At 34.1% G+C, this 14,450-nt stretch overlaps 2 protein-coding genes and 1 pseudogene across 2 annotated transcripts; 1 reads left to right on the plus strand and 2 right to left on the minus strand.

Annotated features, from left to right (window-relative positions):
- Window positions 1–944: 944 nt before the first annotated feature.
- LOC114370872 (proline-rich protein 3-like) lies at window positions 945–1,825 on the plus strand. The gene is made up of 2 exons (XM_028328274.1): window positions 945–1,159; window positions 1,273–1,825. Exons 1-2 carry the CDS (start codon window positions 982–984, stop codon window positions 1,605–1,607), a joined length of 513 nt encoding a protein of 170 aa, XP_028184075.1. The 5' UTR covers window positions 945–981; the 3' UTR covers window positions 1,608–1,825.
- A 4,599-nt stretch (window positions 1,826–6,424) lies between these two features.
- LOC114370137 lies at window positions 6,425–11,280 on the minus strand (annotated as a pseudogene).
- A 319-nt stretch (window positions 11,281–11,599) lies between these two features.
- On the minus strand, window positions 11,600–14,450 carry LOC114370095 (endoglucanase 17-like). The gene is made up of 8 exons (XM_028327379.1): window positions 14,118–14,450; window positions 13,827–14,033; window positions 13,484–13,684; window positions 13,292–13,384; window positions 13,031–13,192; window positions 12,805–12,916; window positions 12,536–12,699; window positions 11,600–12,226 (listed from the first exon to the last, which is right to left on the minus strand). The coding sequence occupies exons 1-8, from the start codon at window positions 14,361–14,363 to the stop codon at window positions 11,894–11,896; spliced, it is 1,518 nt and encodes a 505-aa protein (XP_028183180.1). The 5' UTR covers window positions 14,364–14,450; the 3' UTR covers window positions 11,600–11,893.

The following is a 14,450-nucleotide window of genomic DNA, read 5'->3' on the forward strand; positions in this document are numbered from 1 at the left end:
ATTCAATCTCGATTAAATTATTGACTCTTGAACCAGGATCTTCATCGGCTCAGTGACCAATTCAATTATGAAAACATTAGAATTAACATATAAACTTATTTTTTAGTATAAGTATGTTAGTAAAATATAACTATAAGACTATCTTAAAGGTTAGAATACATAAGTAATATAATAGCTTGTTAAGACACTCATATATATATATATATATAGACACACGTTAGCAAATACTTATCCAATATTATAATGTTTTCCTCACATTCATTATATGACAAAAATATTTTAATGAATATTGTTAGCCTTCTTGAAATTAATAATCACAAGAACAATTTTATATGTGCAAAATAAAATAAAAAATACTGACGTGGGTTCAACACAAGTTAAGTAATTAATGAAAAAGGAAAAATATAACATTGTTGTTTGAAATGAAATATAGGGCGAAAAATGACACATTCTTAATTAAACCTTTGGTATTTCTTTCCACTTTCTAAATGTAAGATAGAATTAGCTAGCAATGTTATAGATTAAAAAAAGGGAAAAATACAGCGGTATTTTTTAAAATGCAAAATAGGGAGAGAAAAAAAAAACATTCTTCATCACTCTATAACCCATGCAGATATTAATTAAGTTGTCCGTGGACTAATAATAATGTAATCCAATAATATATGCATGTTTTATACATGCATTTTAGGTCGTGCATCCAAGTCACATCCTACTTCCTATATTAATTGGGACAAAACGTTGAAAATTCCCGACATATGCCTACATGCTATATAAATATATTATATCACAGCACAGCACATGAAAAAACTCGATACGTGATGGCTAACGTGATAGGCAAATACTTAAGAAAGGAATAAAAAAATGAAGGAATTAATTAAAAGAAAGATGCAAAAAACCTAAAGTTGCATGCTATATATAAGGTCATCTGTTCTCTTCTCTTTATTTTGTAAACTTAATCTGTTTTCAACAATAGAAGGACATATGAAAATGGCCTATTTCCATAGTACCTGCTTTCTGGTTTTTATGCTTATCGTATCACTGTTGGTCCCCGGCAGAGGCGGTGACTACGGTCCCGAAGAAGAAAAACTTCTATCAAAAACTATAGGCATTCAAGGCATTGTCTATTGCAAATCTGCCTCTAAACTCACCCCACTTGAAGGTAATTAATTAATTTTAAAACTAAATTAATATAGTGTGCTATGCTATATAAACATGCTAAACTAACAATATATGCATTATTGAATATGTTACTTGTTACATATATGTTTATAGGGGCCTTGACAAGGATATCATGCGAGGCTGTTGATGAATATGGGTTTGAAACGACACCGTTTTCTTTCTTAAGTGAGGCAACCGACTCGAAAGGCTACTTCCTTGCAACTTTGAGTCCACAAGAGGTCGAAGGAAAAGGGGTGCTCAAGGAGTGTAGGGCTTTTCTTGACGCCTCTCCTTTGAACAATTGCAGTTATCCCACAGATGTTAACAAAGGGATTAGTGGTGCTGTGCTTCGTTTTCATCGCTTCCTCCATGACAAGAAGATGAAATTATACACCGTGGGGCCTTTTCTATTCACCGCATCACCGACACCAATCTCTGATGGATATTAATTTATTTATTTTTCCATATAAAACCTTATCATGACTCTTTAAGGGGGAGTTGATCAAGTTGCAAGATTAGTATGAAATTTCATGGACGAAAAAGAAGTATCAAAAAGAGTGTATTGGTATTCAAATCTTTTGGTTTATCTTGTATATGAAATCAACAATCTCCCAAAATTAAATTGACTTGTCTTGAATCAAGATTATCAAACTCGAGAGTTTACGCACTTGTGAGAGTTTCATAAAGTAAAACAGTAAATCATAAAGTTCAGAATATTTAAATAATAAAGTCTAGTAATAATACATCACTAGTAGACAATAACTTGTAGGGGTTATAGTAGTGGTAAATCATTCTCATCGAGGGTTTGATGTTATTATACTAAAAAAAGAGTTTACTCCAAAGTCAACTCACAGAGGACAAGGAGACTCGTAAACTCGTAAGAGTTAACGAATTAACTCGAGAGTTTGATAATCATGTTTGCAATAATTGAAATTGTTCAAACTTCTTGTTTTTTTTAAAGTGGGGTCATCATTCATCAAATTTACGTTATGAATAGAAAATTCATATTATAATTGCATTGTTGGGCCATCAAGGCTCAAGCCTCCCACCTCAAATTAGACAAAATTTATATTAAAGTTGACACGGTCATCCTATGCACTTAACATAAACGTAAAAAAAAATGGCAAATAATATACACTTAACATGAAATAGCTAGTCATCCTATGCTGGCAAAGTGGCAAATAATAACATAAACGTAAAAAAAAAAATGGGTCCTGATTAATCCAGATAGTGTTACACATTAATATCTCATGTACATGATTAGGAGTGCTCTTTGAGTATTTACATAATTATAATTATATCTAATAAATAATTAGATTATAAGTAATTTTTAAAATATGGATATATAATTAGTTATAAATAAACTAGTTATATAATCAATTATATAATAAATTATGTCCAAAATCAATTATATAACTAGTTATGAATGAATAAAAATCAATTATTTGAAATATTCATTTCTATAAAACTAGTTATATTTTTTTATAACTATAACTAATTTTTAAATAAAAATAAGTTATTTGAAATATCTATAACTATAAAATTACACTACCGAAGAAAAAACATATTCAATCACGATTTTAAGACATATTTAAAGACAATTTTGAATCATCTTTAAAGTCAATGTCATGAAAAGTTAAACTGTTTTAGAAAAATTATTATTTTAAGACGATTTTCAGACAAATAAATATTTTAAGATGATATTCTTTTAACACAGTTCTAAACTAAAATTCGTCCTAGAAAAATATCATTCTAAGTCACTTTAGAACTGTCATAAAAAAGTATTTTTCTAGGATAATTTTTTAATACGGTTTTACATTAAAATCGATGTGATTATTTAAATATCATCATGTATTTAATTATTTTTTTTCAAAAAAATAAACATAAAACATAATAAAATTAAGTACCCATTTAATTATATTCTTTCCTTATGAGACATAGATTAGATTTTAATTAAGTATATGAATTTAGCATATGCAATCTACAGAAAAAATTATTACCAAACTTTATTTAAAGGATACATGATATTAGAATACAACATGTCAAATAGTTTTGAAAGGATCAAATACCCCATAAGTACTCCATTCCTGAGGTAATAAAGAAGTCCCTACAGCTACAAGTAAACAACATATTCTCATAAGATAAGATCATAACAACTATGGTGCAGGGGAACTGATTAATTGAAGTATTTTTAAATGGTGAATTGGGTTAAGCAGAGATAGGCATGCTAGTCTCTGTAGTTTTATGCTGGTTTGATTCAAAAGAATTGACAACGTGTAATATGATGGTCTTAAGGGTGGAGGTTCTAGTGTATATTGTATTTTGAGTGGTCAATTACATATACTAGTGGGGTCAAAGGTGGAGGACTATTTAATTATTTTGTTAACATAGGTGTAGGTAATATCCTGCAGCATAGATGTTTGTAAGCCTTTCAGATTTATCTGCACCACACACATTATGTTTTTCATGATGCAAAAAAAGTTTTATTTGGCTTTTAAATAAATAAATAAAATATCACTTCTATATTTTTCTCTCTTTTTTTTCTCCACCAAAATGACATTCAGTTTTTTCCTTTGAATTGACTCTTCTCGAGACTATTCAAACGGCAAAGGATCGATGTCAAAATTTTTTTAATCCAGAAAATGAATGAAATTATAAAAATTAAAACATAATTTACTTCTAACCAAATACTATTACTTATTTTAATGAAAAATTATTGAATTGAATAATTAATCCCCCGTTGAGTATTGATTTGGCCTGAGAAAAATTCTGCAAAGGAAATTACCATTGAAGAAAGAAAAAGTAGCTTTAATTCTTTTAGTGAAGTGACAACAACGTGCTTCCATAAGAAAGAACAAGAAATAGTGTTGAATACTAAAAATAGCTCTCAAAGTATTAAAATAAAGAAGAAAAGACAGATGGAATTTGATGTTCCCTGGACATAAAACTATATTATTTGCATATAAATTTGATCTCCCCTGAATAGAAATCTATATTATTCATGCTTGTAAGCTATTTTCTCTTCTAAACTATATGATTACCAATTTTATATAATAACATATATTTTCAAAATATTTTAGTTTCCCTGTCAAACCAAAATGAAAAATTGCTTTCATTTTCTCGGACTAGCTAGGTCTGTTTATGTTAGTATATTTTCGTCACGTCTTGATTTGCAGAAGGAGGACACAAGTCACCCGCTTTGTTCCTGGAAGAGATATATAATGTCACTATCGACTACCCATGGCCCCATATACTTGTAATAATGTTATGTTAAAGCCAAGAACAAACACAAATTTTGACCAGTTTAAGGTACGATGCATGAACTTGGTAATAGGTATAAACTTAGATATTATCACTTTACTATATCAATTCAAACAGTCTTATAAATTCCCATATGAAATGGGTCAATAATTTGAACATTGTAATACTGAAAAGTTAATATGATTATTCATTAATCCTTCATTTGCATATGGTGTACCATTGTGGCTGAGTTACTAGGAAGAACAGATAACAAAATAAAGAACCATTGGCACACCACACTCAAGAAGAGGTATCAACAAAACACACTCACAAAGGAAGAAGCTAGAGCCTCCAAATCAAAGGATAACGTAATTCCCAACCAAGGTGTTATTGTTACTCTTCCAGCTACTTCTTTCCGGGTTTCAGATAATTCATCATTATATCATATTCATTACAGATCACACTGGAACTGGTTAGGTCGCTGACAACACAGTTTAAGTACTGACGGTTCAACTAATTGTTGTCAGGATGTGTGCTTTAGGGGAAAAGATCCCAGCAAACATCTGATATGGAAATTGAAAGACTGAAGGTTGAACTTGCTGCATTGGCCAAGCAGGCAGATGTGTCACACTTGGAACTAGAGACTCTTAGGAAGCAAATTGTAAAGGAAAGCAAAAGAGGACAGGAGCTCTCAAAGCAAATCATTAGCTTGAAAGAGGAAAGAGACGCACTCAAGCTTGAATGTAACAATCTCAGATATTTTCACAAACGAATGGAAGAGGCCAAAGTGATTAACAAACCTCAATTGGATAGTGGGGATCTTTGTACTCTTGTTGAAAAAATTAGACAACAATTGAAGTATGAGAAGGAGCTGAATGCGAATCTCCAATTACAGTTAAATAAGACACAAGATGCAAATTCTGAACTAGTTCTTGCAATGCAACACCTGGATGAAATGCTGGAGCAGAAAACATCATTCAATAATAAACACAAGCACCTACAGTGGGGTCGTATACTACTCGAGGCCTCTCTATGATGGAATCGGCGTTGCGGGAATGTGGGTTGTTCTGACAATGGTGGTAGTGTTTGAATTCAGCATATGTAAGTTTCAGACATCCTATACATATTTCTCCTTATTATAGAATTGAAGACCAAAGTAGGTAAGTTTTGTACACTGGAATTAGACCAATGAAGAATATAAAAATGAAACGTGTTCGTTCATACTTCAAAGACAAACAAAACATCATTCAACAATAAACACAAGCACCTACGGTGCATGATTGTATATTTCCCAACTGGAACTGTAATCTGTCAAAATAACATAAACATAGAGTATATAGTGCTAAAACGAAAGCATTTTAGTTCGCGAAAAAGTTGGGTTCATACCTTCGAGGTCGCGGCGTGACAGAGGCGAAAGCGAGATTGACGGTTCACTGCTCGTTCGTTGACGGCGACACAAGATGACGATCATCGTCGTGCGGCGCAGTGATGCAACGGAGAAACCATGACGACGCGACACTCAACGGAGACAGTCTTCAGTGCGACAGTAAACTGTTTGAGGCCGGGGAGCAAAGATTGGGCGTGAGAGCACAGACGAAAACTAAACTCCTTTAAAAGTTTACTTCGTGAAAATGACGACGGTTTCTTCGTAAAACCTTTGTTGACCAACCTGGTTCTAAGTCGATTTATGATAAACCATCGTCAACCAACTAATGTTACTTTTTTTAAAAAAAAAAAAATCATTATTAATGACACCACTTAATTACAAAAATGTCATCATGAGTTTATTTATGACAGTTTTTAAATAACTGTCATTGATTGGCCATCCTGATTTTTTTTTTAATAGTGTTGGTTATAATTTTATTCTTACTTTTATATAATTAGTTATATAAAACTAGTTATAATTATAGGTATTTTTTAAAAACTAATTTTTTTTTATCATCCCCAGGCATGTGTATAAATATTAAACAGGCTGCAATTAAACCCGGCCCAAAGAGCGTTAACGCTCGTTCCCCCAAAAATTTAATTAGCAAGCTGGTGGGTTGAGTATCCCTCCAAAAATAGTTTTAGCATTGGAGCAAGAGGATACAAAACTTGTATTGTGAGGACGGCCAGCATAAGCCAAATCTACATCGGCTATCTCAACTCCCTCGCAGGGGTTGCTTGTGCTACATTGCAGAGACACTGCAACGTTTGAGACTGTAGTTCCTTGTATCTTACGGAAATGAATATTGCTTATCTTCCACACCGAACTTGATGGCTGAACGCGTACGTGCATGTGTATACATCATATATAGTTAGATAACAACAAGGGTACATGAGTTTCACTCAGAATTAAAAACTCTTATACATAAAAAAAAGTTCATGCTAAATCATTATTTCAAATATATCACATTATTATTTTTTTTTCTTTACAAAGCTAGACAAGATTTTTTTGTTCCTGAAGTTTTACAAGCTAGAATGACATGTTAGCTTAATTTGTCCATCATTTTATTCTTTAAATTCATTTTAATTTCAGTTCTAAAGATAATGTAAATTAGTTTTATTCTTTAATTTCATTTTAAAGCCAAATTTAAATCCATTTCCCCAATGAATTCTTTGGTTACTATTCCCTCTTCCCCTCTCCGCTTGTCAATTAGGGTATATTTTGATTTAGAGGAGAAAAATATAATAAATGAAAATAAAATAATGTTACATTGATTAAGAGAAATAAGTGAAAAGTAATATTTTTTGTGTCGAATAAGTTGCTTACCACTCTTCTTTTTGAAGCCATAACTCTGGTCAATAACGATAGGATTCTGAACACCCTTCATAATGAGGCCTTCATAGGCAATGTTTTTGGCTTCCGCCGGCACTGTCCCCATCCACGTTTTGATTCTGGCACCGTTGGTCGTGTTCAGGAACGTGCAATTCGTAACGCTGATGCCGTTCACGCTGCGTTCCTCTGGCCACTTACCAAGGCTTCCAATACTGACGCCATGACTGTGGGCGCAGGTGATATTGGTGATGGCAATGTCGGTGGTGCTGTATCCAATGGAAATGTATGTTAGAGTACAAGCCTGAGGTGCAGTCCCAGGTTGTCGCCTGTTCCAATGACGCAATTGAAAACCTTGATCCTGTCGCTTGTGCTTATGTGCATGCCGTCTGTGTCCGGACTGTTTCCCGGTGCTGTTATTTTGAGATGTTGCTGCAGCCATGAATGTGGAAGTGGAACTGCATGCTGTTCAACGAAGAGATGTCTGTCACGATGGAATTGTTCACCTTTTCGAATTTCAAAGACTGCATGCATACTTTTAAACTTATCACTACTTGCCATTGAAATATCAACTCATTTTTATCAAAAGCATGTTTATTCAAAATAATTTTTGTATCACTCGTAAAGTTTTTTGGGGCATTAAGAGTAAAATTAATGTACATGCAATCACCTTTCCTTAAATATACCATCTTTAATATTTTTAACTAATTATATTTTTTACTAAATGATACTTTATTATTTTTTACAAGTAGTTGTTCTTAGGGAAATTGAATTCAAAATTTTTAAACAAATTTTAGGTTGAAGTCTTTTGGATCACAAAAATAATTTGAAAGGAATCAAATATCACATCAAAGATAATCAGTTAGTTAGATAATTTAATAGATATTAATAATTAGTTTTCATATAACTCTAACATGATAATTAAAAAGAAAATATTTCTATCTATTGTTTCTTTATCTTGGTGTATATATAAGAAATAAAACCTTTGAGTATATTAACATCTTTCCAAATAAGTCTAGGTGAATGACCAAAGATACTCTTTGCAATTATGTGTGTCATGAAAGAAAAACTATTCTAAATGATCTATTTAGTATTTACTAAGATGGAATTGCAAAGAATGTACTTACAGATGGGAGGGGAGCACAATTGCCTTTGGTCTTCTTGCAGTCGTTATATGGCCAAGTGGCGGCTCCTTGGCCGCCAAAAACTCCATTGCCAGTCAACACAAGACCGTCAATGTCTAGAAAGCTGAACCATTCTGGACTCACTTACTAAGATGGATCTGTGCTAGCTTTAACAGTTCCTATAACTTCAATGGTTATAGGCTTTGGGCTGGTACATGGCCCCGCGAACATAGTTTGTGCAGCACGAAATGTTCCCGCTGGGATCAAAACCTTTGCTTGAGTAGTACTGTTTCTGCATGCTTCTCCCCATGCAGCCCTAAATGCCTGCATATATACATAATCATAGAAAATCATTAATTAATTAAACATGCCTTCCTTGACTTTATGACATGTTCGAGAGTTTCAATATTCATTTACTCTATGCTCATATATATGTAACAATTTCTATTTCCCTCAATTATTCCATTCAATAGTTTGATTATCATTTGTCCATGCATATGTTGGTATTTATGTATATAGTTTGGAAGGAATTTAATTCATTCGTTGCATCTAGGAAGATAATGAAATAAATTAGAATCACATCAATATTGTCAGTTTTGTCATCTGCCACAGCACCAAATTTTGTCACATCAAAAATTGCAGGACCGTTTTTCGGAACTGGAAGGAGGAGGCTACGGCGAGTCTCAAAGCCACACGAAGATGCACCTATCAAGGTGCAAGAGAGGAAAACAACGCCTAAGAGAAAAAGGGCCCTCCCCGTAGCCGTGGTGATTAGCAGCTCCAACCTCAACAACACAGAATGTTAAGGTTTTTAATCGCAGCTTGTGGCTTGATATTATGTTATTGCCATGGACTGCAGTTTAAAACCTATGTTCTATGTTTCTGGATGAGTTAACATACGTGACTTGAAATATTTTTATACAAGAGAAATCTATCTTTGGGGACCATCCCCCAATTAATCTGGATATTACACAGTGGAAGTTTTTAATTTGGTTTTAGCTTTTCTCTATATTTAGTGTTGCCTTCCTCTACATTTAGCTACACAGTTATCAGTTTGGTTAACAAAAAGCTTAAATAATTAGCGTGCATAACTGGCATAGCTTCTTATTTTTTTTTTTTTACTGCGGCATAGCTTCTTCTGAACCCTCTTTTTGCAATCAGGTTTTTAAAATGTATACAATATATGTAATAAATGTATAATTATGCAATATATGTTCTGTCACATTAATATATATATATATATATATATATATATATATATATATAGTTTATTCACCTTTGGATTCAAGTGTATTTGTGTTGATGAATCTTTTGCAAAAGGGAGAGAAAGTGCCTAACTGATCTCTTAGCTAGGTTCAATTCATTATATATATGGAAATAAAGATAATTAAGTAATTAATTACTTAGATAAAGACATGTAAGTACAGAAAATTAACCAGAAGATCATCTTAATGCTTATCCTGAAAATCCTTGAAGACAGCAATATTCGGAATAGAAGAAAGAAGGAACTAGGGCTTAGATTTGGTGATATATTCTTATTAATTTGTTCATTCCCAATCAGATTGTGACGAGATGCTAGGGGATGCCAATGATACATAAGCGGATGAGCAAGACTTCTGCAGCTATCTTTTTAAGATGTTAAAAATGCTGTGTTTTGAACGAGAGACCTTTAAATCACTATTTGAAAACTTAAATTCACAGATGATTTTTTTTTCTTTCAATTTTAACACATATTTGGCCTTACATTTATTTTATTTTTTATTTTTCCTTTTAAAATTAGTAAAAATATATAATAATTGGCAGTTGCTATTTCTATTCTCCCTTGTTCCTAATACACTCCCCTTTGTATTTTTTTTCTTCCAAAGTACCCGGTGTTTCAGAAACTAATACGCTACCCTTTTGTCAAATAGTGATTTTGCACATAGGGGTTGGTTTAGGCGAGAGGACTGCTAGAAACCATTATGCTTTCAAACCTTCATAGACGAAACACGAGAACATGAATTTGATCAATGTGTTTTATTAACATATAATACACTCCCCCTTATTTTAAATAAGGGTTTTAGGGTTCGGTCATAGATAAAGATGTATTCAACCGGGATTCGATCATGCATGATATCTTATATTATACTTGGTCTTGGTTGAAAAGTTTTGCGGCCAATTTCAAATACTCATATAGCCAATGGATGGTATGCCCAGGTGTGTGTCTAACTACTTCAAGGGTTCATGCGTGATGGATCTAATGATTAATTTGAGGATGTTTGTGCAACAATAATATAACATTATTTGAGTAAGTGGCATGGAATCTAACTGATATTTTGGGGTATATATATACACATAGTCGAGACATTTGTGGTCTGAGAAATATTGTATACTTGTATATAACATGGGAAGGGAATTGCAGGCTTAGTCACCGTGTGAGAATTGAACTAGATAGCACATTTGTTAAAGTTCATTGTTTCTAGCTTTGGTAAAAGGGGAGTGTATTAGTTTCTAGAATACATGGTACTTTGGTAAATAAAATAGAAAGGACAGTGTATTAGTAATAGGGGGAGTGAAAATAACAACGTAACTGACTAATAATTAATATAAATTTAAGCAAAAAAAAAAAAAAAAAAGAGGCTAATTTGGTCTGGTTGGACCACGAAAAATATGGTATTTGAGAGATTGACAAAATGAAAACAAGAATTTCTTAGAAACTCTAACATGCAGCACTAACAAGAGTTCAAACATAAACCAGGATGATGAGATAGAGAAGATATATTTCTGGTAATCAAGCTTTGTTTAATTTGTACATATGAAGACACGAATTAGAGGAATGTTTTTGGGTCCCATTAGTGCTTTGGAAGCGATGTGTTACGTTTTGGGGGAAGTTCCCTCCTTGTCAAGAAAGAGTTGTAGTCCTACTTCTGACATCCCTGACACTTGTCGTAGACCCTTAACTTAAACCAGCTCTTTCTGTCCTGCTTCACGTGTCTCTCCCAAACGAAAATCGTCTTTCTCCATCGTCCTCACTTTCAACGGTCAAATACTCTTTTTCCACTTTCACACTTCGGAAAAATTTTAAGATGCTCTTTCTATTTCTTTCGTTTAACTTGCATCAACTATATATTTAGTATCTTGAATGGAATTGAAACAGGAAAAAAAAATACGAACCAGAGAGATTAGAATAATAGAAATAAAAGGTGAATAGAGTACTCTTTGAATAAATACAAATGAGAACGAAAAAAATAAAATAACTGTGTACTTTTTGTACAAGTGAAAAACTAAGTAAAAATAAATAAAATAATTATATGAAAATTATTTTAGGAACCGATACCCTAGCTATTCCAAACTTAATCCATTTTTTACACCCAAATAACATGCAAAATCAAACACATCTACATCACGGGAGATACATATATAACACTTTCCGAAATCATAATACTTACAAAAGCATGGCGGCAATATGAAGTTACACATAGTAGTAAAGTTAAGCTTGTAAGCAAGTTTATAAGGCTTAGTGGTGTGGTACTGCCGTACTGGTCTCAAATGAGTGTGTGCATAATTCTAGGAGACACAAGTAAGTAACTAACGAAACTAGTAAAATAAAACATTGGATACACGATATGGTTGGTTCCTAGAGTTGACCGAATGAGTGTGCAAGATAGGCCAGTGCTCCTACAAGGGGTGAGTTAATGTATGTAGCTGGCTCTGATTGCTCATAATCTGACCGTTGATCTGGGAACCTATCATGCTCATCCGGTCCACCAACAATGGCCCCCACTAGAATGTTTGGGTTGGGAGATTGTGAATTCATCACACTGAACCCTGCGGAACACTGGATCTTTCCCGGGTGCACAGCAATCGACGGTAGAGATGATCCCCTATGGTGTATCCTTCGTGGGTACCGTGGACCATACCCCACCATGTACGACATCTTCAACGGGTTGTCTCCAAGCAAGTAATCCACCTAAAATTACAAAAATTAAAAAAAAAATCAAGTTCAACTAACAAGAATAGGAAATCTAACAACACTTTTTCTGGTGGCACTCTCTTACATTCTTTGTTTAAGAAGTTCTTCATAATTGGTTAGAATTTTTTTTTTGTTTGTTTTATTTCTCATCTAATAATTTTCTCTTTTCTGCTCCTGATTTAGTTATGTTGAATAAGAAATAAAACTTATCAAAATTAATTATTTTAAATAATTTTTAACTAATCATATAGAAAGTATTTTAATTGATTAAAACTTATTCAACATATAATAGACACATTTTGTAACCTGTTTCTTAGCTATTGTCCGGAGTCTCCTTGGGGTTACTGTGATTCCACCACAGTTAACAAGCATATGGGATTGGGTCAAGTATTTGGCATATGTTAGCAGTAGGAAGGAGGTGGATGTGACATACTGCATGTTGCTATCACTCATCTTGAAAAGAAGCCCACCTAGTAACAAGCAAGTAACCGTTACAAAAACTGGACCACACACACGCGCAGTTTCCACTGGGAGAGAGGATAAGTAAAAGAATTAAGAAGGAAAAGGGACTTCACCTGGGGTATATTGAGTGGAAGAAAAAGAGGTTCCAGGAATTAGAGAACAGACGAAATTGTCCGCATGACCCTTGTAGTCATGGAGGGATTGTACCCTTTGAACCAGGAATTCCTAAAACCATGGAACACAAAAATGTAAATTTCAAACCATTATTAGTTTTTACTTTCTATCTAGTTTTGCAATATATATACAGCAGAATACATGTGATGGATGAGTAATTTGTACCTTGGAAAGAAGTATTCTTGCTCCAGCATGCTTGTTATCCCACCCAAAGGTGTTGTCAAACTCTGCAGCCCCAAGGATCTGGCCATTAACTTTGATGTAGTTTAGGTACATTGGATTCCTGGTAGCCTTGTGCAGCCAGGCAGCACCCCACAACAGCTCATCCTACCATAATAATTATTCATCAAAAGAATTTGAGTAATGATTATGTCTCATCCAACTAAACTGAACAACATCACTCATATGGAACAGTTGAAACTTTACCTGATAACCAGAGTAAGAGCAATAGAAGGGGCACACATAAGGTTTCAAGGCATTGCTGTAGGATCCCCTGTACTTATCAGCAAACTGGAAGACCTACACTCAGAAACAAAATAGTCTTTTGAGATTTAGTTGGGAGCAGTTTGGTCTATTAAAAATAATAATTAGCAAAAATTGAACCAAAGGTTTACTTACCCTGATGGCTCTCCTCACTAAAACTTTGGAGTATGTGGGGTCACTTCTTCTAAAAACAAGAGAAGCAGCTGCAAGAGCTGCAGCAGTTTCCGCGGCAACTTCTGAACCAGGTGTGTTTGCATCTATTTTAAACGCGCTTCTTAGTGTGTCCATGTCCTCTGGTCTCTCCCAACAAGCATGGTCCTTCTTAGCGTCTCCCACCTGCAAAGCCAAATAACAAACAAACAAACAAATATCAGAATCTAAAGAAGACTTACCCCATATTTGAAAAAAAAACTTTTCCATAGTTACTTTCAAAAGGGTATAAGTTGATTTTAGCAAGAGTGTTGTTGTCTTAACTGACCTGAACATAAATGGTGTTTGGATGTGCAGTGGCTTTGAGAAGATAATCAGTGCCCCAGCGAATGGCCTCTCTGGCATTCTGCAACTCACCTTTCATTAGCCCACCAAACTCAATAACGCTCCATGAAAGCATGGTGATGGTGAAGGCCATGGGAAAACCAAATTTCACATTGTCCCCAGCATCATAGTACCCTCCAACCAAATCAACCTGCATTGCACATTCACACATAAATAAGCAAACCAAAAACAAAAACAAAAAAACATGGTAATGTGAGAGTTGGTATATGCATACGTGCATGGCTGAGCCATCAGAGAGGCCAGAGTCTCTCCTCCAAGACATTCTCTGGTTAGGAGGGAGCTTCCCTGACCTCTGGCCTTCAAAGAAGAGAATGGATTTAGTGAGAGCATCTCTGTAGTTATGAGTGGCAAAGCGAGGGTGGCGATGTATGGGGACTGGGAAGGCATTGGCATGAAGCAGAATTAGAGAGAACAGAGAAAGCAGAGTGGTGATGGTGAAGAAGGAAAAGGAGAAAGTCATTTTGAAGAGGCAATGTGAAAGTGAAACCAGCCTCACTCACTCACTCAACGACCAAACTGCCACACTGAGCTCTTTGGTTGTTCAATC

This window comes from Glycine soja, chromosome 10 (genome assembly GCF_004193775.1).
Source record: "Glycine soja cultivar W05 chromosome 10, ASM419377v2, whole genome shotgun sequence".
Taxonomy (NCBI): domain Eukaryota; kingdom Viridiplantae; phylum Streptophyta; class Magnoliopsida; order Fabales; family Fabaceae; genus Glycine; species Glycine soja.